The sequence below is a fragment of the Falco cherrug genome, chromosome 5 (genome assembly GCF_023634085.1).
Source record: "Falco cherrug isolate bFalChe1 chromosome 5, bFalChe1.pri, whole genome shotgun sequence".
NCBI lineage: Eukaryota > Metazoa > Chordata > Aves > Falconiformes > Falconidae > Falco > Falco cherrug.
The window spans coordinates 90,299,876-90,323,635 of record NC_073701.1 but is presented as its reverse complement, the minus strand read 5'-3'; the positions used below and the strand labels follow the sequence as shown (position 1 = coordinate 90,323,635).

At 38.1% G+C, this 23,760-nt stretch overlaps 1 protein-coding gene across 5 annotated transcripts in view; it reads right to left on the bottom strand.

Moving 5' to 3' along the window:
• Positions 1-1,490: 1,490 nt before the first annotated feature.
• Positions 1,491-23,760, bottom strand: part of CERK (ceramide kinase) — a 39,525-nt gene continuing 17,255 nt past the window's right edge. For 4 of the 5 annotated variants that reach the window (XM_055712199.1, XM_055712201.1, XM_055712203.1 and 1 more), the window contains 8 exons: positions 23,399-23,544; positions 16,166-16,240; positions 15,933-16,085; positions 15,019-15,124; positions 12,344-12,414; positions 7,664-7,869; positions 5,133-5,341; positions 1,491-4,200 (listed from right to left, as the gene is read on the bottom strand). In XM_055712199.1, the coding sequence (XP_055568174.1) occupies positions 4,101-4,200; positions 5,133-5,341; positions 7,664-7,869; positions 12,344-12,414; positions 15,019-15,124; positions 15,933-16,085; positions 16,166-16,240; positions 23,399-23,544 (1,066 nt within the window). In that variant the 3' untranslated portion in view covers positions 1,491-4,100. The remainder of the gene's footprint in view (positions 4,201-5,132; positions 5,342-7,663; positions 7,870-12,343; positions 12,415-15,018; positions 15,125-15,932; positions 16,086-16,165; positions 16,241-23,398; positions 23,545-23,760) is intronic. The other variant, XM_055712200.1, reaches the window with a different exon arrangement.

Genomic DNA, 23,760 nt, shown 5'->3' with positions numbered 1-23,760 from the left:
CCTGCCCAGCTGCTCTGTCCCTCTCCCTCCTCAGCAGGACAAGGTGACAGAATACGACTGGAAGCCCGTGGGTCGTGATAAGGACACAGAGATCACTCAGCAACTACAGACAGAGGCAAAACAGACTTAACTTGGGGAGAGTTTAATTTATCGCCAATTAGTAACAGATAGCCAGAAATAACAAATAAACCCAAAACCAAAACCACCTCATCCCCTCTTCCCTCCCTGCCTTCTTCCCAGGCTCAGCTTCACTTCTGACTCTTCTACCTCCTCCCCTCACCTTGAGCAGTGCAGGGGGATGAGAAATGAGGGCTGGGGTCAATTGGTAACACTTCATCTCTCCTGCTCCTTCATCCTTCCTGAACTTCTCCCACCCAGGTCCCCCACAGTTCCTGCCAGAAAAGCTGCTCGTGTATTTGCTCCTCTCCACATCTGCAGCTCCTGCCAGGAAACTTGCTCCAGCACGGGCTCTCCACAGGCTGCAGCTTCCTTCAGGACACATCCACCTGCCCCGACATGGGGTCCGACATGGGCTGCAGGTGGGGATCTGCTCCACCGTGGATCTCTGTGGGCTGCAGGGGGACAGCCTGCCTCACCAGGGTCTTTGCCACCGCAGGCTGCAGGGGAATCTCTTTCGGTGCCTGGAGCACCTCCTGCCCTCCTTCTGCACTGACGGGGATGGCTGCAGGGCTGGGTTTGGTTTTTTTTTATTTCCCCCTCAGTCCTTTTACAGCTGCTGTGCAGCGTTTTTTACCTTTTCTTAAATATGCTGTCACAGAAGTGCTACCAACATCACCCATCAGCTCAGCTTGGGCCAGCAGCAGGCTCACCTTGGAGCGGGCTGGAACTGACCCCGTCTGACATGGGGGCAGCTCCTGGCGTCTTCGCACAGAAGCCACCCATGCAGCCCCCCCGCTAGCAAAACCTTGCCACATAAACGCAACACACTTAAACAGAAGTCTCTACCTCTGAAAACCACGCTTTCCCTCTGCGCACGATGTTCATCATCATCAAAAACGTTGAACATGTTTTACCTATTAGAATACGTGCTGCCTCTGTAATAATTATTGCAATGTAATTCTAAAAATAACCTATTTACTATATATTCTTTATCGTATAACGTGTATTTGATGCTCAGAACAGTAGTTTTCTTTCACTTCTTGTAGTTTAGATTTTTCCATAAGAAGCAACTCTAAATACTTGCATTATAAGTTTTTTCTCCCCGCTTCAATCTTTAGTTTACCTTGGTAGAGTTGCTTAGTTTTAGTGTAAGTCCAGCTTCACTAGTGGCTTTCCTTCCCTCAGTGTTTGTCCACACTCACACTTGCTACAGAGCTGTGGTCAACCCAGATGAAAACTTATGGATTACTCTCCACCTAGTTTCATCTGCCCACACTGGTTACACTGAGCACACTTCAGCCAGGTTTCTGCTGAAGAAAGGTAGATATTTTTCAAATGAAGTTGTGAAAAGAAAAAAAAACCCCACACTGTATTGCTGTATGACATACTTTATTTTTTCAATGAAATGCCCTAATGTCATACAACTGAACACATTTTCTAATCTTGAAGCCAGCAAGATTGGGAAAAAAACCCACCGACCTTGAACTTGGTTTTCCTAGACATAGTTTCCATACTGAGGCTACATTCAGAGAAAAAAAACTAGAATTAAAACATTACTTATGTGGCCCTCTTCTTAAAAATAAGCTGGACATGTCACACAACTCACATACGGTACTTTGCTAGTACAATATGCTACAAATAGAATTATTCAAACGCAGCTATGCAGCTTTTCTATTTCCTAAGATGTTTTCATTGCAATGCCTTTATTATTTACTTCACACTTCATTACCATACTACAGAATGATCTTTCCTCTTCCTTTTCTGGTGGCTTGCTTCTCAGAAGAGGGCTTTTCACGGCAGCTTTCTTTGGAAACACCAAGCACTCTGTTCCAGATATTAAAAATATTCAGAGCATTTCAATATACATTCACAATGAGATTAAGCCTCCGTTTTTCAAGTAAGGGCCTCACAACTTGCTAATAAACCAATGGAAAGAGCTGGTTAGTATTTACTCCCGTTCTCGTTTACGAAAACATGATCTGGATAGCTGTAATGCCTCATAAATGCCCTCCTCCGTTGGTAAGCTGAGCGTGCGCCATCACATCCTGCACAAGAATTACAGTAACTTGAAGTCTGTGTTCTCTCACAATATTCATGGGTAGACCCCAATAACCGCAGAACTTTTAAAACAAATGACACTTTCCAAAAATATTTGCATTTTAAGAACCGCATAATCTCATTTTAAATGGGGTTCTTGGTTCAAAAGTACTATTTCACTTATTAAACATGGCTTTAAAAATACAGTATACATAACACATTACAGATGTCTGAAAAGCATTGGATTAATGAACGTTTCAACCCATTGCGTTAACAAGGAAAGTAAACAGCAGTACTTTTGGAAAGATATTATAGTATTTCTCTGAAATACTATATAAACAAAGAACAGCTCCTAAACTTTGTATGACTACATTTTAAGCAAATATAATTTGCAAGTGCTTTTTGTCATATAGAGCAGTATGAATAATACTTTGTAGCAAAGGTGTAGCACACCATTTTGATACTACACAAAAATGGAATGCAAGTAATTTCAATAGAAAAAATTGCCATTTATAACAATTTTCAAGTGCTTCAGTAATAAAATGACCAATCACTATGGCTTACACAGACCAAATACACAAGAGACATGAAACTAATACAAGCTGAATGACAGAAGTGCCAACAAATACACATGAATAGAGAATCATTAGCTCTTCAGACAAAAAAAAAAAATATACAATTTTTAAAGAGAACTACACACTTCAGATAGAAGAGAGCAGGGGCTAACTTCTGATCCTCAAACAGGAATAAATTTGCACAACAGCAGCAAAGTTTAGCCCCAAGCCTACACACAGAACATGTATGTGGCACAATACACAAATCCATACACAAATTAAATAATCTCTCCATAGCTACATCTGATAGTCTAATGGGTTTTTGCTATAAAAACAAATCAGCACAGTGAATTTGTGATTTATCAGATGCCAGTTTCCTCCCTTGACTTCACAAAACAAATTATTGCATATTTAAATAAAAATTACTAAAAAACACTTTCAAGCATCAAATCATATTTTTAAACTTAACATTCAAGCATCTTATTTTGCAAAGACATTTTAACATATGTAGTAGAATCTCCAAAGAATTGTGAACTGAAGTGGGAATCTTTTCACATATGTTAATTTTAGATATTTTAAAAAACCTAAAACTTGCTGGTGTTTCAGAAGATATTTTCTCCTTAGCCTGTTCCTTCCCGTTATTATATAACTATCCCTGCAAGTTGCTTGCAAGACATTTCAGTTGCAGTGTGTACTATTTGGTATCATCCAAGACATCATAAAACCTTTTCTAATCCCAAAAAGCATCATGCAAAGAAGCCTTTGTAAATAGAATATATAGATAAGGTACCATCTGTATACAGATGTGCTTTTATTTTTCGAAGTATTCCTAAACCATTATTGTTATTACTTAAAGCCAGGAATGTGGTTTTGAATTGCATTGATAAGTTGCAAGGTATAGTCAGAATTACAAAATGAAAGATTTTACTTATAAAAAACACTTTTGTTGTCCAGCATTTAAGCCACATGCAACTACATAACGCTCCCATCAGGAAATGCCTTCTTAGACACTGAAAATACCTTGTCTTGATATATTGGTTTGATGACAATGGAAAGACCAATGTTTTATAACATTTATATATTACTGCAACACAACTCCTAAATTAGCTCTCTAGAAAAGCACAGAGAATTCATCAGTCATAAATACGTATATATACACCAATCCTCTCTTTTCTAACGTAACTTAGATTACATTGCTCCAAGATTTATTTTCATTATTACAATGTTTTTTTTAAAAAATGACAAAATGCAGTAAGATGCCTGAAATTATTATGAAGCCATTAAAAAAAAATCTAAAATTTTAAAATACTTGTCAATTTGACTAAAATGCATATTTACTCAATTTCCTTGAGCTTTTATGTTTTCTTCTCCCCACTGGAGGAACAATGTCTATAGTGATTGTTCAACACTACTCTGGCTGTAGGCAGCTTCATCATTACAGTTTTTCTCAATTCCCCTTGCAAACAGTTTCATTAACTGGCAGTGAACCCTGAAAAATATGGAAAACAATAAGAAATAAATGGGTACAGCATATTCAGTTCTCATAATCCATTAATTTCCAGCAGTTGTGCAAAGTTCCTTGCTCCAGACTACAGAAACCACTGTCTCATTCTTGCTACAATCCTGCCCTGCAAAGGCGGCTGGATGCTTTCATGCATCCATCACCCCTGTTACTCCTCTTTTCCACACAAAAAGTTCTATGAGGCACTTAGATAAGCTAATCTTATACGATACACAATATCTATAAAAATCAGGCTGGACTGCTAAGTAATTATGGTTTAATGGAACATTTGCATGTAAATATTTCATATTGTGGTTTTGGTTCCCTTTGTTCTAAAAACAAAAACCAAAAACAATCCACCAAAAAAAAAATCCCAAACAAAAAAAGAAAAAAAGACCTTCAAGTTTCATAGATCTCTGTTCCCTTCCTAATTTGATTATCTGCACAATTGCAAACTTCTTTCTCTGTATGCCAAGGCTGGAGATAAGATTCTGTGCTGTGTGTCAAAACCCACAAAGTATGGGACACACTCAGAATTTCTGTAAGACAAAGCAGCTTACTAAGGCTTAAGTTTAATAGGAAAAGCTACTGCTCAGAGTAGTGAGGTACTCCACTCATTTAATAGGAATCCTCCCAACACTACCTTCACCTTCAGTACTTCAAAGCACATAATACCAGTTTCCCAGGAAGTAAGTATGGCTTCAAAGGTACAGCCACTCGAGTGATCCCTTACAATATACATGGTTGGAGCACTCTCTGGAAAGGACCCAAAAAAGTAACAAAAATAATTAAGTTTATTATCAGAAGTCTCAAATTTGGTATACAGAGGCACCTTTTTTTGGATGTATATATGAGCTTCTTTAAAAACAATGAAAGGGCTTAAGGTTTTCTAGTATATGGACAGAAAAATCAATGCTTACCTCACTTCAATTGCTGAACTGTCCAGAGTTTCTCCATCACAATTCCAGGTGCTATTAGCAATATTACAGCAACAGGCTGGATGATCTCTGCAGAACTGGCCAAAACGTTTCTTTCCTATGACTGTGACATTGCTTTCGTTATCTTCCGAAAGCTTTGATGTAAATTGAAAACTCTTCACCCGATAAACATCTACAAATGAGAAGTCAAACTACAAAGAAAAAATAAATCAAAACAGGCAATTACAGTTAGTTAAATACATTTGACATGTAAAAATCTCAGCATGCAGCATTTTGCATCTGAGAGAGTCTGCCCACTCCAATTTTCTAGACAAGCTTACCTGAGGCATAGAGTAATTTTTGTTTTTAAAAAACTGCACAAGTCAGAAACAATATAGCCAAAATGGAACCTTACTTTTCACTGGTCCTCTTCAAGCAGCTGCAATATTGCCACTTTATAGTCAGGTAACACGTTCTCAGATTATGAGTAAATGGGGTATAAAAACTATTAAAAATAATCTATAAAAGCTATAATAACGTGGAATCAAAGTCAAAAAGGTTTGGATTGGATCTTTGTACCATCCTCAGGACCTTTTCAGCTTCAGTTCTTAAGACACAAAGAAGGCTTTTCTGAAATCCTTCTGCTTCTGCATTTGGAACAATGCTCTGAGGTAAGAATCCCTGTGGTGGTCTGATCACACACCACAGAGCTGGGTGTATGTGAAAATTAGAGGACAATATTATTACATTCCAACAAAATAAAAATAGTTTAAACTAGTTAATTCAGCTAGAAAAAGTAGGACAATTAAGAAATTGCTCTTATAATAGAGGTTGTGGATTTACACTACAATATTGTACACATGCTTTAAATTAGGCTTTGCAAATTAAAGGAACAATCAAATTAAAGGGTGCCCCCACACACCCCGAAAGCAATTTAAATGATATGGAATTAAACATTTAGCAAGCTATAATAAATACAGGCATGTAATTTAGTAAAAGCAACAGAGTATGTCTGCGTGCATCTATAGGAAGGGAATGGCAAGGAAGCAAAAGTGAACAAAGAAACAGCTTACTCATAAACCAGTCTGTATTAATATACAGTCACCCTTGTCTTCCTTTTTCTTTTTATATTAAGCTTTCAAACAGGGTTTCCCACTATTATCGTAGGCACTAACCTGAAGTGAGGACATACGTACAACCCTGCATTTAATCTACACTGCAAAACCAACGTACCCCAGAGAGAACAGCTGGGAAGCACTGGAAGGCAAACGGCCACAGTGGCAATCACAAAAAGCATCAGAGTTGAAGGGACCTCCTAGGTCTTAAGTTCCCTTGGCTTATAACCATAAACAAACTGTGAAGTTGTCAAACTCCGCACTTGGAAGCAGTGGCTCACGGACACAACAAAGTTCACTAAGCACTAATCCAGTCCGAACAGCTTAGTGGCAAAACCTGGTATCCACAGCTTCGCAGAGCCCCCCATGAATGCTCGGGTGTTTCAAGTCTAAGCAGAATGTAGTCTCTTGGCAAATGTTGAAGGCCACTAGAAAGGTAGCCAGGGAAGGCTTCAAATAATCAAAAATATTAAGGGAACAGTGAGAAGAAGTGGGAAGGAGTGAAGGGAAGAAGAGGAGACTGAGAACAGCGGGAAGGAGGAATACAGATACACATACACAATGTCCCAGGGAGTGGTAATAAGGAAATGCAGGAGACAATCTATACTAATTCTTCAACCGAGAAGGAAGAATAGCATCATAAACAAGTGAGATTTATTATTGCTTTTATAACTAGGTATAACATTAGTCCATTGCTAGATAATTTCCAGAACACATTAATAGTATTGGGCTGTGACAAATATTAAATGTGTGTATTCACAGCCATAGCTCTGGTTTCAGCAGATACTACAATCCAAAGCAGCGATGAATCTTCTCTTGTAGTCTATCCTGACAGCTACGACATATGCAAGGAATAACTTTGAAGCTGAATGCATAAAGTTTATATGCTGGCCACATGCATGTAGTAAAATCCTGCTAAAAGTCTGCAGTTTACAATCAAATTGCAGTTCTGGCAACTTTCTTCTAAACCATATTTTCATACGGTTTACAAAAAGTGATTTATTATTCTTCACTATACCTTCTATCTCAGATAAACTGCTCACAGCAGTGTAATGTTTCATGACAAATATGTGGGGGCACAGTTGTGATAAAATCACTTCAAATATTGTCCAAAGAGCAAATATATGGAAAATGTTATGAAACAGAATTCAATTAGCAAAAGTGGAATTTTGTTAGAATGCTATGGCCAAATACTTGACCTAGCTGAAACGATTTCATTTTTTTTTTAAATGGTACACATGTTGAGATTGTGTCATCCAGAAAGAACCAACTAAACAGAACAGAACAAAAAAAACCCCAAACCAAAACAAAAAAAACCCACAACACCTGCTTTGTAGAGGTTCTTTTTGTCATAGAAGAATATCAATATTTACAACTTAGACTGACTCTGGAGAATTCATTGTCAGAGGGAATACACACCTGATCATGTTGGTTTCTATGTCTGACAAGATACCGTAAAAAATCCAGTCTGGAGCATTTACGAACTAGAATGAGGTCAGCTGAACCGTCTGCCAAATGAGCTGCTGGTGAAAGACCTTTTGGACTTCGTGGACAGGAACAGCTCATATTTACTGAATTGATGGCTAGAAATTTCCCTTTAATAACCTTCCATTCTTCTTCATCTTCTGAAACATATTAAAGGCATAGAGATAGACTGTTACTTGATCCACTCACAAGCACACTAAAAAACAATCATTCTTGGCAACTTAAAAGTATTCACTGGGCATATTCATGCACTGTCAATAAATACTTAAAATACATTGCATTTTAAAAGATCTATTTTTCATACACTAATAGAAAAAGTTGCTTTCTCCCTTCACAGACTGCGATTATGTACTAAAACTGCCCACCATTTCTGATAGATGCATGTCAAATTCAGGATCAATGCCGTTAAGGTAAACCCATGAAGCCTTAGGCAGGGAAAAAGACAGAGGCAAGTTAAAATTCTTGTAGTGTGAAAGTTCAGAGGGATTTTTAAGTTTTAAAAGATTTTATTCTTGCTCTCCCACATGTTCATCTTAAATAAACAATGACACAAAGACAGTGGTTTAGTATTTGGTGTCTAAATCAATATTCCTCTTCTGCCTCAGTGCCACAAATTATATTAAAAAAAAAAAAATACAAAAAGGGAAGAGATGACTTGGGGTTTAGCAAGGACCAGCAGGCAGCAGATCAGAAGTCTGTTTCCACCCAAACTCCAAGCCCAAATGTCTGAAGATGAATACTACAAGGGAGTTGAACAGAGATTTCTGGAAAACACCACAAAAGTCTGCTTTCAACTTTGTTGTGAAACTGTTCTGTTAAGAGATTAGACCTAGACAGCTTAAACGTTCGATGGCCTCAATACTCTCAAGAGGCAGAGGAATTTTCTGTTAATGAAGAAACACTGGCAGGATGTCCCGGTTTCAGCTGGGATAGATTTAATTTTCTTCTTAGTAGCTGGTGCAGGGCTGTGTTTTGGATTTGGGGTTAGAACAATGATGACAATATACTGATGTTTTTAGCTATTGCTACATGATGCTTACCCTAAGTCAAGGACTTTTCAGTTTTAGGCCCTACCCGCAAGAATGCTGGAGGGCACAAGAAAACTGGGAAGGGACACAGCCAGGACAGTGGACCCAAACTAGCCCAAGGGATATTCCATACCATATGGTGTCATGTCGTGAGTATATAAGCTGGGGGAAGAAGGGGGGGATGGGACATTTGGCATTATGGCATTTGTCTTCCAAAACCACCACGAGGTGTAATGCAGCCCTAGCCTTCCTGGAGATGGCTGAAATTCCTTGCTTTGCTTTGCTTGCGTGCGTGGGCTTTTGCTTTCCCTATTAAACTGTCTTTATCTCAACCCACAAGCTTTCTCGGTGTTACCATTCTGTTTCTCTCCCCCATCCCACCAGGTGGGGAGTGAGTGAGTGGCTGTGTGGGGCTTAGTTGCCGGCTGGGGTTAAACCACAACACAGGCACTGCATAGAGTTATCCTCTAAACTGTATTTTCTTGAATACGGATAAAAACAGATTTAAAAATGCCTTTGCATTTTTATATCACACCATCACTTTCCTCACTACGGTAAGAAAAAGCCATAAAGCAGCCCTAACACTCCTTTTCTCCTCCCAAGGTAAGTGGACTGAGATATTTCAAATTAACAACTCCACAGAAGTAACAACTGCAGAATAGTCTATGGAGATACACATGGGCTCCAGACAGTTCAGAAGTGAAGTGCCATTGCTGATGATAGAGGTAAAACTAAGGAATGAACAAAAAGGGATAAAAAGGTTTGTTTATATAAGCTTGTTTGAGCATCAAACCAGAGCAAGGTACAAGTTTTGAGGCATGTTAACTGGTATGGACTTAGAAATCTAACATTATTCAGTTCCCCACATTTGGGTTAACTTATACGTATGTTCAAGGTTCTGCTTTGATGGGACTTTAGATGACATTTATGCTATACATTTCATGTCCTGAAATTCTGATAGTCTTTACTGTGTTAGTTATAGGAGCTTCACATTAACTTTAGGGAATCATTATTAGATGTAAGACAACCTAGGCAATTTTACAGTCTATGATGCATTTATATTGAAGTGACTTCTTCCAAGCTTATAGATCAGGAAAAGAACTAAAATAAACATGAAAAAAAAATGTTTGGAAAGTAACCTGTAGTTGCTCTTTGAACTTTTCTTACTCCCTTGAATTTTTATTCATTGGAACTTCTTGCTATCCACTCTTTAGTAACAGAAAAACAGAATTCCAGGAAAACCAAATTAGGATTATGAGACAAAAGACTTAGAAAAAGAATAATGTTTTTAGTTTCCTTTATCTAGACTATCCTCACTATTTCCTGATAAACAAATCAGTAATAGCAAGAAAAAAATGCAACTCTTACATTCAACATTTTTGCATTATTTGCCAGAGTGGTTTTAGTATTTCTTGCTTTACTGTCCTCTTTATATGTTGCTTTCAAACAGAACACTACAGAAAGAAATACTTTAAAATTAAAAATATGTATCTTAAGAGAGATGAGAAAGACTTAAACATCAAACTACAGAATTACTTCGGTCAGTCTGTAGGCAAATGATGAGGCCTTGCTCTGAGATGAATGTAACCAAACAGAACAAAGTACTGGAACTGGAAACATCTGTGTCTAGAACTACACAAGTGCTTATTCACAAGTAAACCAGGCATTTTCTGACATACAAACAACAAAATGAAAACACCACCCTTTAGCGACACATCCTTTTTGGGTTTTATCTAAGAAGCATTAATAATTTGTTCTATAGTGTGTCTAGGTATGTGTTTAGTTTTGAAGTACGCTTACTTAATAAAAAGTCTCAAATTACTTAGAACGCTTATATATGTTACTGTAATAGACTGTTTTCACCTGATGTGAAAGTACTGTTCAGCATAAATTTCAGCATGTTACTCAAAAAAAGATTGACTGTTCAAGTAAGAACAAAGTCAGGGTATTTATCACATTTTGAATGACCAACTGCTTTCATAACCATTCTGCAGGGTGCATCACTGTAATAGCACAATTACTCTCCCAAAATATCTTTCATGCAACAGAGCAATCATAAGCAGGGAGAGCATAAACAGCACTCACTTCAGCTGTCTATTGTGTATATATACTGCAAGTTACTGAAATCAGCGTGAAGTGCTAAACGCTCAAAAGTTTACTCGGCACATACATAGACTTCTGCACAATACAAAGAAATACGTTCAGTGACAGTCAGTGCAAACATCTTTCTGAACTCACCTGAATTGTACACAAACCAAATAGGCAGAATGAGGCAGCCAATACACCCTGCTGAGTAAAGAGCCTATCTGAGGCGGCAATTTAAAATCCTTTTTATTGCAAATCAGGAGTAGCTGACTGTCATTGTTTGCTTACCAGTACTGCACGGAGAAGAGACTGGACTGCAAAGACAGTAAGTGACCAGAAGTAAAATGGATTTAAGTAAACAATATCCTGCATAATCAGATGCTTAACATATTGTGCAATGCTGGGTAAAGCAGTTTTGATTGCTCCCTAACCTGTACCTGTCTTGTTGCTTTGCTGGATCAAAGCTAACAAAATGGCAGATAAAAGAGAGAGAGAGAAAAACCACACAAACCGAAACCACCAAACTAAAAAAAACCCAAACCAAAACAAAACCACAAAACCCACACACACAAACGCAAACCAAATGAAAAAAAACAACACAGAAAAAAAGGTTGGCAATTTCCAGCTACAGTTATTTCTCAAAAAGACAGATTTTTTTTTCCTTACCAAAAAACCTATTACCAGATTTAGCTCCTAAACAAATATTATGTAAAGCAAGTTCTTTAACTGAATCTGGGCGTACACTAAAACAACTTGAGAAATACTCCAATCTGGCCATCAAAGATCTGAAAGCAGTAGCTGGGATGAAAGCATTATATATAAGCATGTGTAACAGGGATTCAAACTGACATAGGAATCCACGTACAGTCTTTATGCTACCAGTGCATCTCTTACAGTAAAATGATACTCTTTTTGCTAACAGAAGTCTAGAACCTGGCACGGATACTGTGCAAACTAACTGTAATTATAAGATAATCTAGGTCATAAGCACCAACGTGTGCGTAAGAATTTTATGATTTTATGCACTGGGCTTTACAAGGGGAAGGGGAAAAACCCCAAACCAAACTAAACGCAGAAGCAAGCACCCATGGGAAGGCTGTCTGCTGTTTAAGAGGGGTTTTATCCAAGACAACAAACTGAGACCAGAGGTGAAACTTGGCCAACTGAATCTGCATATCTTACTCCAGCAGTGCCACAAGTGTTAAAGTGAAATCCTTCTAACAAAAAGATCAGAGTCCTAGCTCACAGAACACATCTTTCCTAAAGGAAAGAAACCCAACAGATTGAAATATACAAGTATAATTTTATCAGCATTGTCTGATGTTTGGGTGGAGAGACACCTTATGTATTTTTCGCATATTTACATCGATTTTCCTTAAACAATGGATTATCTAGTGACTCACAATGTTTAAAAACCAAAACACACACTCGTGAATTGATATATCCTGAAAAATAATAATTTGTATGATACTTCACCATCTTACTTTTTATGACAAATTACCTTCATGTTTTAACCCACGTTCCTTGTGCTGTTCTGCCAGCTGTTGCTCACTTTTCTTGCAAATGTAACACCTGAAAACAAAAATACCACTCAGTTCCTGAAAACAAAACTATTACTCACTTCAACTTTTTTTGCTTTGTCCAATCATTACACCACAAGATGCAGCATGGCACTGACAGCCCTGATGTGGCATGACTCCTGATAGCCTTGCCGGCAGTATAGGTACTTAAGTACAGTGTTGAAGATTAGTGGATGTCAGAAATAACAGCATCACAGAGCCATAGCATTACATAGGTTGGAAGGGACCTCTGATGTGGCCCAAACCTCTGCTCAAAGCAGGTCTTATAGGATCAGGATGTTCAGTGTCTTGTTCAGTTAAGTTTTGAGTATTTGCAAGAGTAGAGTCCGCAAGACTTCTGGGCAGCTTGCTCCAATATGTGACTACTGTCACAGTGAAAGACACTGACATACTGGAGCCAGTCCTTCACCTCACAAGTGCTGAGTACAGGGGAAGAATCACTCCTCCTGACCCGTTGGCTTCTCTTCTGCTTAGAAAGCTCAATATAAGGTTGGCCTTCCTGGCTGCACGGACACACTGTGAACTCAGGTACAGCTATCAACCACCAGGATCCTGAAATTCTTTTTGGCAGAGCTGCCTTCCAGCCAGTGCTGCTGCATGGGACCATTCCACCCCAGGTACACAATGTTTGCCTCTCCTGAACTTCTCCAGGAGGTTCCTATCAGCCATTTCTTCAGCCCACCAAGATCCCTCTGAATAGCAGCCTTGACTTCCAACGTGTAAACGACTCCTCCCAATCTCATATCATCATAAAAGTGCTGAGAGTGGACTCTGCCACCCCAGCAGTCATTCATAAAGAAGTTGCACAGTATTAAGCACAGTACTGATTCCTGAGGGACATGGTTAGTAATTGGCTGCCAGCTAGACAAGGTACTCACAACCTTTCTAGTAGTCCAGCCAGTTTTTCCACCCATCCACTGAGTTAGTCCATAACTCATCAATTTGTTTTTAGGAATACTACAGGAAACAGTACCAAAGACCTTGCTAAAGTCAAGGTATGTAACACCATTTCCCCCTCATCCATGGGCCTGGGGACCCATAAGGCCTGGGGGCAGACTTCATCAGTGAAAACTAGGGCAAAGGAGTAATTTTCCAGCCCTTTCCGTATCTTTTATCACTAGTGCTTCGCACCACTAAGCAGCAGGCCCATGGTTCCTTCAGCTTTTTGTTATGATTGGTATTCTTCTATAAGCTCTTTGTAAGAGGTAACACCCTTCACATTCCTCACCAATTTCAACTCCACCTGAGCTTTGGCTTTCTCAGTTTCATCCCTGCACATTTAGGCAATGTCTCTGTGTTCTTCCAAAGTAACCCATTCCACTTCCAACTTCTCTTGACTTCTCAGATCCTTGCTCACCCATGCTGGTTTTCCATCACGCTTATTCAAGTTTCTAATATCGCAAGTTCTTGTGCTTTGAGGAGGTACCAGCCAACTCTCCTGGGCCTCTTTGTCTTCCAGGGTAGTCTCCCATGGAATTTTGCCAAGATAAGAATAAACCAGAATCTGCTCTCCTAAAGTTCAGGGCTGCAGTTCTACTTTTGTCTTGCTTGCTTCTCTTAGGACTTTATACTTTATAATCTCACAGTCACCACTGTCAAGACTGCCCTTAACTGTAACACCCCCCACTTTCCTTTTCTGTAACAAGACTAGCAGAGCATTTGTCCTATTCAGCTTATCAATCACCTGCACGATGATCGTCACCACACTTGAGGGTTCCCCCAAATTGCTTGTGCCCAGACCTACTGCCCTTCCAGCAATTATGAGGATATATAAAATCCCTCAGGAGACACTAGGCACTCTTTACTCCCCGACTAAAACCTGGATGACAGCTTTCTCTCTCTGCAGTTTCCCCTGTATTAAGGCACCTGATGGATCAGGATAGTTGCTCCAGCTAGTACTGGAGACCATGCCCCGTAGCACGTCACAGCACTAATACAGTACAATCTCAACAAGTTCCGTGTAGTTTCTGGCCAAAGTTTCTGGCTCCTCTGTATCATGCTGTGCTACTGGCTGCTCTAACTACAATATCTCTGAAACCTACATTCATGTATAAAGAAAAATAATGAATGAGTAACTTCAAGCAGGTGAAAGCAAAAAGAAAGGAAGGCACACCAGGACATTAAGGTCGGCACCCTTGATTAGAGAAACAACTGAAAAATGTCTCACAGAATTTGTAGAGCATTGTAGTCTATAAAAGTCTATAAAAAAAGGCTAAATATCCTCAGGACAAGCATGACAGCTGTTGTCATGGCACTAAAACAATCACTAAAATTGCTAGATCCAATTACAATGTGAACATCTGAGAATTTTTGAATATTTATTTCCATTTGTAGAAGCTATGAGACATCCAGACTTTTCATTTGTTAGCAGTAACACAGCATAGCACCCTCAGCATCTTATGACTGGGTATTGTGCTGTTTTACTGACCTGATAAAATGAGGTTTTCTCTTTAATGAGTCAATAAACTTTTTTACAGGCTTGTCTCTTTCAGAGAAAGTGTTTTGATATTAAAAACAACATTTTGGTGACCTCTATTTATGTACAGGCCTTTTCAAATAGTTCATGTCAAATATCCAGAGATAAACATTAGCCTACCCTGTTCTGCAGCTATCTTTATCTCGTGGAGATCCCAGCGTATGTTTTGCTGGTTGAAAAGAAATTGTTCCTTCATAGTAATGATGTGAAAGAAAAGTCTTCAAGCCTACATAAAAAAGGTATTAAGCAGCATTAAGTCATTACAAATTCACATTGCAAAAATCTCTCCACACATACCTTGACTGTTCATCTGTTTCCTTTTTTAAAGACTGCAAAACAGTAGTTGCCCTCCCCAAGCTCATAGCTCGGTATTATGATGTTTTAGACTGTAAAGGACAACGAAATACCACCCCCTGCCATCCAACTTTTTAACATTTGCCAATAGAGCCATTACTTTGCTTGACATCTTTAAAAGTCAACTAAAAATATTAGCTATATATCACTCCTTAATCTTAAAATCGGTCTACATTACTTAAATTCTGCTTTTGCATCCTCTTTCCCTAACACAAGACAAAACAAAGGTGTCAAAAAATACTTTCCAGTAGCATAGAATTTATCCAAATATCAGCTAACTAGGCTAAGCCACTCATCTCTTTACAATCAGTGCTAGAAAAAGGACAAAATTAACAATTCGTTCAGTCAGATGAACATCCAAGACAGAGGAGCTCTAACTGATTGGAAAAAAAAAAAAGTCAAAATGATCAGCACAGAAGAGTCACTACCTTTTAGGAAGCTATCACTAAGTGACATATATTCACCACAACTTTAATAAGCACACCATTAATTTTATGCCCAAAGTTACAGAACTTTACATAATCTTGTAGTACCCAGTAGATTGCACAACGAGTTTAAAATCAGGTTCAGTTTGTTTCTGATGTTTAAAAGCTTCAGAGATGATTGGTTTGGAGACAGTACATCAACTGCTCCAATACATTTCCATGTTGACAAAAGAATGTAACGGTTACACAAGTTACCTGAGTAGTCATATCGCATCGGACCCATCCACCGCTTCTTTTCACTATCTTTTAATGTATCTCCATAAAAACCATAACCCAGCAATGATACAGAGTACTTCAAAAACGTGTTGTTATGATGTACAGAAGACACATCCAGAGGCTGACAGTCACCTGTGAAGATTAGAAGGTTCTATTAAGGCTTATTTTGTTTGGCTATTTTCATAACAAAACTGTGAACTGTGACCACCCACCTACAATAATATGAAGAGCTGATGTTACTGGATCAGAAATGCCAACAGTGGAATAGCATATGCAATCTGTTGATCCTGAAAAAAAAACAACAACAACCCACTAGAGATTAATTCATATCTTTTGAAAACATGTATTATTGGCATGGTCCTCCAAATAAATGCTCCTTTGGCTTGCCTCTTTCTATTTTATGGAACAAAGTAAATAATACAAGGATACAAATACTATGATTTAAATTGCAAATGCTGCCACCCCCCCCCACCCCCCCCCAATAAGTAGAATGTCTTTCTCTCCATATGAAGATTTTCACTATTTAAGCAATAAATAAATAGCAGTTAGTGAAGCGTAAGTCACATGAAAAACTTCAGGAGTACATTACGGCTTTTGTATCAATTAAGGATGGAGAGGAAGGCAGGCATACATTGATTCTCCATTGCTTAAGATTTCTTACTCACTGAGATCTCATGAAAAAAAGAGAGACATTGACCAGTCTCTTGTTTTTTGGGGGACTGATCTAAATCCTAAGCTGTCAACATCCTCTCGTCCTCCAGTTGCACCTTAAACCAGAAACTCCTGCTTAGTCCTATTATTTTAAGGTTAGTCATTAACTGTTTTCAGGAATTAGTTCATAGACAGGGGAGCAAAGTGGACAGAGATGTGCCTTTGCAGTTTTGAGCAAAATACCTACAAGCAGAAAGGGAGAAGCCTTAGCTTTCACCCATATTCTTTGTTCCTAACTACCTTTAGGCCCTCCTCAGTCACTATGTCTGTTCAGTATTTTAGGTGCTGTTTAGAGATAAGCAATTCTCCCCAATCCCTATAAAAAACAATCTAAAAGCCTAAATGTAGGGTTCCGATTTCTACTCTGCAGCAGGGAATTGGAAGTCAGGGCCAGATGTACTGAAGCATATTTGTTGCAGCCCCTAACCCCAAATTTATTTGGTAGTTTCTCCCATCCATTCCCTGAAATTAAATTCCTTTAAAATCAAGTCTGGATATCTGAAAACAAAAACTTATTTTGTCCACATATACATTCTCAGATTTGCTACTGATATAGAGAAGCTCAGATACACTGTATCTAATGCATTTAATTTCTGAGGCCTAATTGAATTGAAATAGAAAATTAAAAATGGAAGAGTGAGCAATCAATGTTTAAAATGCACTTTTGGCTCTTTATCACTTTGAAAACAGTAAGGTCATATACAATTATGAATAAGAGCAAAGCAAGTCCTTTCTCATCCAACTCACTTCCCAGGAAATGGACACCACTTTCCCTACCAGTGAAGGGCATAAGAGGATCTTCTATCAAGTAAACGCTGTGCAGAACCCTGCCACAGTGAGTAAGAAGCAGCTCTAGGAGCTGACTGAAGAGACTAGAAATATAACAAACTGCAGAACAAAAGAAACAGTGTGACTAAAGAGATCTGTCTCTAAAGGCTGAGGTTCAAGATGGTGCAAGTGTACCATCACAAGGATATGCCATTGCACAGGAAACAGGACTCCAGTTTCAGTATCGTAACAGGCAAGGTAGACGACATTATCATGCCACATTTGGAGTTTTACAGCAGAAAATATTAAGTAAAGTTCAGATACTAAAGGTATGTTTTACTGCCAAATTTTTTCAGTTTCATTTTGCCTCCTATACTCAGCTAAGCAAAAAAGAAAATTACTACTTTTGAAAAGAAAACCAAGCACCAAAAAAAAAAGCGCCACTAAAATATCTGATGTGAGCTTTTACTGCTAAATGTACAAGCCTAGCATTTCATCCAACCGTTCTCATTTCTTCAGGATCTGTTTGCATTTGGCTGCTAGAATTACCTTAGCTATGTTTGTCTTGATGTAAACAGAGCTCCCAAGCAGTCTTACACTATAGGTGGGAGGAGAAGAGGGGAATTGATACAAGCTACAGTCTAACACTGGAGACTTACCTCCCTATACTCAAACTTATCTGTTGGGTAATTCTACAGAACTTATTTTCATTTCTATTCATTAAGTAGCAAGGGAGATCTGAAATCTGAAGTCTGAAATTAATTCTGAGATTCTAAAATGGGAGACTGGCAAAGACACCAGTGTTTATCAACTGTCCAATCCTCCCTCCTTCTGAGAAATGCCAGTGGAGTACCAACTACAAACAGTAAAATATCACTGGGTTTGGTTTTTTTCCTATCAGAGCCAGTAGTACGGAGCAACAAAACCACTATCATTCCTTACTTACATACCAAGACAATATACATAGTCGTAACACCACACCATGCATGAACCTAATGGTACTAGTTTAAAGGTCACAAAAATATTCATGACGACTAAGGATTTGAATCTCTTTGAATACTTCATAACCAAACAAGAATTCTAGACCTCTAGGTGGCTCGTGAATAGATTTAGAATCTATTACCGCTGAAACAGCACGCTGAATAGATGCATACCACACCCCACCAAAGTCTGGGTTATTTCATCAGTACAAATCTGATACAGAAAGCAGGATTAGAATATAGCTTGACTAATATCCCTTGATTAATAGTTTAGGATTTCCAGAGCACTTAATTTGGCCAAGAAGTTTTCACAGAGCATGACTCTTGACTCATGTTAGGTGGTGGATCTTGTTTGTTCTGGTTAAACCAACAGAAAAATTATATACATACTCTGCCAGATTTTCTTTGGGGATTTTAAAGGGCAACAGTCTGATTTGATGCATTTAAAAGCAAGGGGAGAAGCTATTGTTACAAAGAGAAATTAATGGCCTGGGCATACAGTCACGTTCTTACTCAAGGTTTTATACAACTTCCTTTCTGCATCCAGAAACCAAGAGATCAAGTTTAACATCCGCAGAATGACAGACTGGCTTAAAATGGAACAGTTCAGCAGGACTTTGGTTTTTTGGTACATAATCACTTCAGCAGAAGTTCAGTACCACAGTACAACAAAAAAGGATTAATACAATAATGGTAAATTTAAGAGATGAAATTAACATCACAGAGAAGCCCCCACCATGTTAAATGCAGTATTTAGCTCTAAGACTGTAATTTCTAGAAGCACAACAGATTCAAAATGCTGAAGGAGGAACACAAAACATTGCACTTCAGATTTCAAACAGGACATACCGAACCTTGAAATGAGATGCATACTAAACTGCAAATATCATTAAATATTACTAATATTGTAACAGAGAAGGCTGTGGACACATCACTTCGAGTCACTTAAAAAAAAAAAAAAAAAGAATTAGGTAGCTTTTTATGCTATGCTTTAATACCTTTTCAAAAAGAAATTTTACAACCTAGATGACAGTAGTATGAGAGTCCAGTCATGCCTTATGATTCTACTTGCATCTGTTTGTGAACGAATCCTCCCACATTTTTCTATACTACCTGCACACAGGAAGCCTGTACTGTCTTCAGCATTCTTCTACAGCTACACATCAACGAGCTGATTATAATCATACTGCATGCTTCAATCCTAGATATCACAGAGTGCATACCTTGGCTACAACAAAAATGAGAGGGATCTGGATACACTAGAAACTTAAATCACTGTAGCAACTAACACTTTGTATCTACACTTTACCCTGTCTTCCCTAGTACTTGGAAGATTTCTACCCTATCCCCCGGTTAGGTTGGCAGACTTGTGTTTTGGAAAAATGAATGTATTGTTAACACACCACAGCACAGAGTGATGTAGGATTTTTTTTTCTCTACCTGCTGAGATCACAAGAGTATTTAATCTAATCCATTGTCTTTTACTAAAGAGTCCTCCAACCGCAGTTGACAGCTTTATCCTCCTGTTCTACACCAGGTTTAGGAAGAAGAACTAATTACTCTGACTTACTCTGGAGGGAGTATTTTAACACTAAAACATGTGGATGAAACCTCAGTGCCACATGTCGTAAGAGAAATGTTTCTCTGTTCTTAAGTTCTATAGCAGCATAATACCACTCTGAATACAGCGAGAAACCGTGGCTGAACACACTTTTTAAGGCTAGATGGCACTAGAAGTAATAATTAAACAGAAGTTTTCGTAGGTGTGCAGACTTGTAGTTACCACATTGCAGTGCAAAACTTTGTCAGGTTGCTACAACCTCCAAGCACTCTTAAAAGCAAATGTGTTTACAACAGCAATCAGTCAATTTACACTGCCGGATTTGAAGAATGGCTGCAATTAAGAGAAATTCAGAAGTTACAACTGCCACTTGAGTAAAGCCTTTAGCTTTTATTCATGTGAATAAAAACCCAAGTTATTTCATAAAAATGTACCATAAAGCATAAGAATAAGTGATATTTTTTAACCAGAAGACACACTAAGAAAGGAGACTACCTGGAAAGAGACACATCTGATCAAAAAAACCAGACGAGCCAAGAAGGGGCTTTCTGCAAAAAGATTTGCAAGTAGCATCAAACATTACAAAAACCAGCCTGCATAATGGGATTCTGCCTATGAGATAAAGCTAAATTACTCAAACATGGCCACATAGATGAGAGTGTTTTAGCATTAAATCTGTTTCATTTGTTATTTCAAACCTTTGTACAATTAAATTGACTGTTTCTAAGCAAAGATTAAGTGTGCTGAACTGAGCATTAGTTTGAATACAGGCACTGTTTAGTCACAACCACAAACCACAACCTGCCATGTTTCTGTTATCACAGCTTGACATTAGGAACTAAATGATAAAAAAGGGAAAAACACTGATTCAGCGTTGCCCTAGCACAAGCTCTTGTCCTAACAGAGTACACTGTCTCCATGTACCAGAAAACACAGAGCTTTAGAACTTAACCTCTAAACTCTGGGTAGTGTTTGGTTTTGATATCTGTGAGTTCTTAGGATGTTGAGAAAAAGGTTGGTTATAAAGAACTAAGGAGAGCACCATGGATGTTCTTCTAGATGCATGATTTATATTTCATTATTCCTCTTGAGTTGCTGTATTCTAGGACTGTCATTTAAAAAAAGAGAAAGTCTTTTTAAGTATCTTACTTATTTTGGAACAGACTTCTTACACTAGTTTTGGAACTAGAGGATCTGTTGAGGTCACGGTCAGAGCTCCATTACATCAAGCAAAGATGAACAAAGCTTCACCAAGGGCTGGAAAAAAAACCCACCCTCTTGCTGCCTTCCTGACCATCTTGCAGTGCGTGGGTTTGTCTAATTCATACACAATTTAAGGTCCCTGTGATGGCTAGATCTGTTAAGAAAGGGTTACGATTTGCTCAGTGATTTGACCCCCTTTTCCAGTAAATAAGCACTTGTCCATATTTTTAGTAATGGATTGTTTTAAATATTGTACAATATACAACAGACCAAGATATGTATTATACTCTGTACTTCCAAAACCTAAATCAATAGAATTTTGAAAGGCCAGCTTCCTTATACACCATTACAAATAATTTTTGAGGGATCTGAGTAATAACTTGGAGAAAATATTTGAATCATAGTACTGATTACAAGGCTGTACCTCAAGTTAGTTCAAGGAATAGAGCATGCAGTATACATACAAATAGCAAACAGCTACAATGGACAAAACAAAACAAACAAAACACTGCAGTATTTAAGAGAAGAAAGTGACTTGATACATGTTAGCAATATGAAAATATCGGTGAAGATCATACTTTCGGGTTGCAATTGGAAAAAATGCATTAAGAAATTGTTGAAAAAGCAAGGTTAATCTTTCAATATTAACATGCTTATAGTTAATTTCCTAAGGACAAAGAAATAGTTCTGAAGAGATTCTGGTTTTTCTATTCTACGTTCTATTGTCATTAGTATCACCAGTAGGCAAAATCTCCTGAAACCAGCCATATAAGCAAAAACCTTTAGTTCAAGAAATTTGCCCAAATAAAGGAAGCAAAGGGTGGAACACTTCAAACTCCATTCTTGTTAAATGTACTATACAAACTGATTTTAATACAAAGCTTTAACAAATAAAATTAGAATATACTTGAATATCGTAATTGTTATACAGAACCCTTAATGTGCTAACTAACAAGGAGAAGGAAAATCTGTAAGGGGGTATTCACACTGCAACTTTTACATATCTAACCCTTATAGTACTGCAAGCAGAAAGAGCCAAGCTTCTTCCAAGCAACAATTCAGACCATTTGGGTTTGAATACTTTCTTAACAAAGATATAAGGAATATAAAATTAGTCACCTAAAGCCTGAGGGTACAAATACACTATTTACATTGGTGTATTTTTACAACCTGTGCTAAATCTTCTCATAACATCTGTGTTTTAGTTCTACTCAGAAGCTCATAATGTTTATTTCATATCCCAGTTCTTTAATTCAGAGCTCAAGCATCTGACAAGAAAAAGCGAACAGCATAGAAAAGACACCAAATTGTCCATTTGTCTTTCCACAGAGTCCTTAAAATTGCAGATGCTATTAAAAAGAGTTGTAACACTGAAGCCAGTCCTGGAAGAGAGGGTCATCTTGTAAGTCCACTTTTGAAGGAACCTTGGGGACCAACTGGGCAGGGTGAGGTAAAACCCAGGACACTAGACTCTAACAGCGAGATTGATCCAAAGAGTACCTATAGCCAACAAAAAACTATGTTATCACCAAAGATCTGAATTCCAAGAATGAGTTTTCTCAAATGTCTCTCAAAGTAGACAAAGACTACTGTCTCTCAAAGACAGTAGTCAGGACTGCCTGAAAAAGTGAGAACTGTGAAGGTACAGCACCTCTAAAAAGGGGCAAACCCTGCAACTTGGCCTGGAACCCGAGGACTGTTCCTCAGCTGTAGTTGATTCATGCTTTCTGTGATGACAACTAAAGGGAAGGTGGAGGGAGTGGAAAAGGAGAAATCTTAGCATTTGTTTGGAGTTTGCCAGACCAGTGGGAGGTTCTCATTACAATTCTAACTACATTTGTTGAGCATTTGGAACTGGAAAAATATTTAAGTCAGTCTCTGTTCAGTAAATTTCATAAATTAATGTGTTCAGATGGACAAAGGTATTATTTTCAACATCTTATATTGTATTACCACACAATAAGCCACCAAAAAAAAAAAGAAAGTAGTAATTAAATTCTAAAGTTGAACATTAAGATTTGATTTCCTTTACAAAGTATCCTTCCCAAATAAAGTTGCATGTGATCAATGATTATACCAGGATATAAACAGCTTTAGCTAGGTGTCTTTATGCAATATCATTGCTCATATCTTACACTTCAGCCTATGTTCAGTAAGTTCTGACTGCAAAGAAATTTCAAGAATAAATGGATAAAGTAAACTGAAAGTTAACCCTTTCTTACCAGCAGGAATTATGCCAATCCTTATATTGCACTGGACTAATGGTGCTTTGGGATTATTTTGGTCTATGCCAGAGTCCTTCTGCATTCTTCCAATGAGACCATGCATCACTTCACTGAACATGCCGTCCCCACCAACACAAACAACACTGCCAGGAAACACAAATTAGAATGCACACTAACAGTCAATAAACAACACGGCAAGTGTTCTACTTAGGGCATGCACTGGACACATCAAAAATAGTTGTTCTATTCTCCTTCTCCATCTTTACAGGATATAGTAGCCCACAGTCAACTTGGCCATTAACAAAAAGCAGAAAAAAAAAAAAAATCAAGCTACACAACTGCAAATGCACCTAGACACG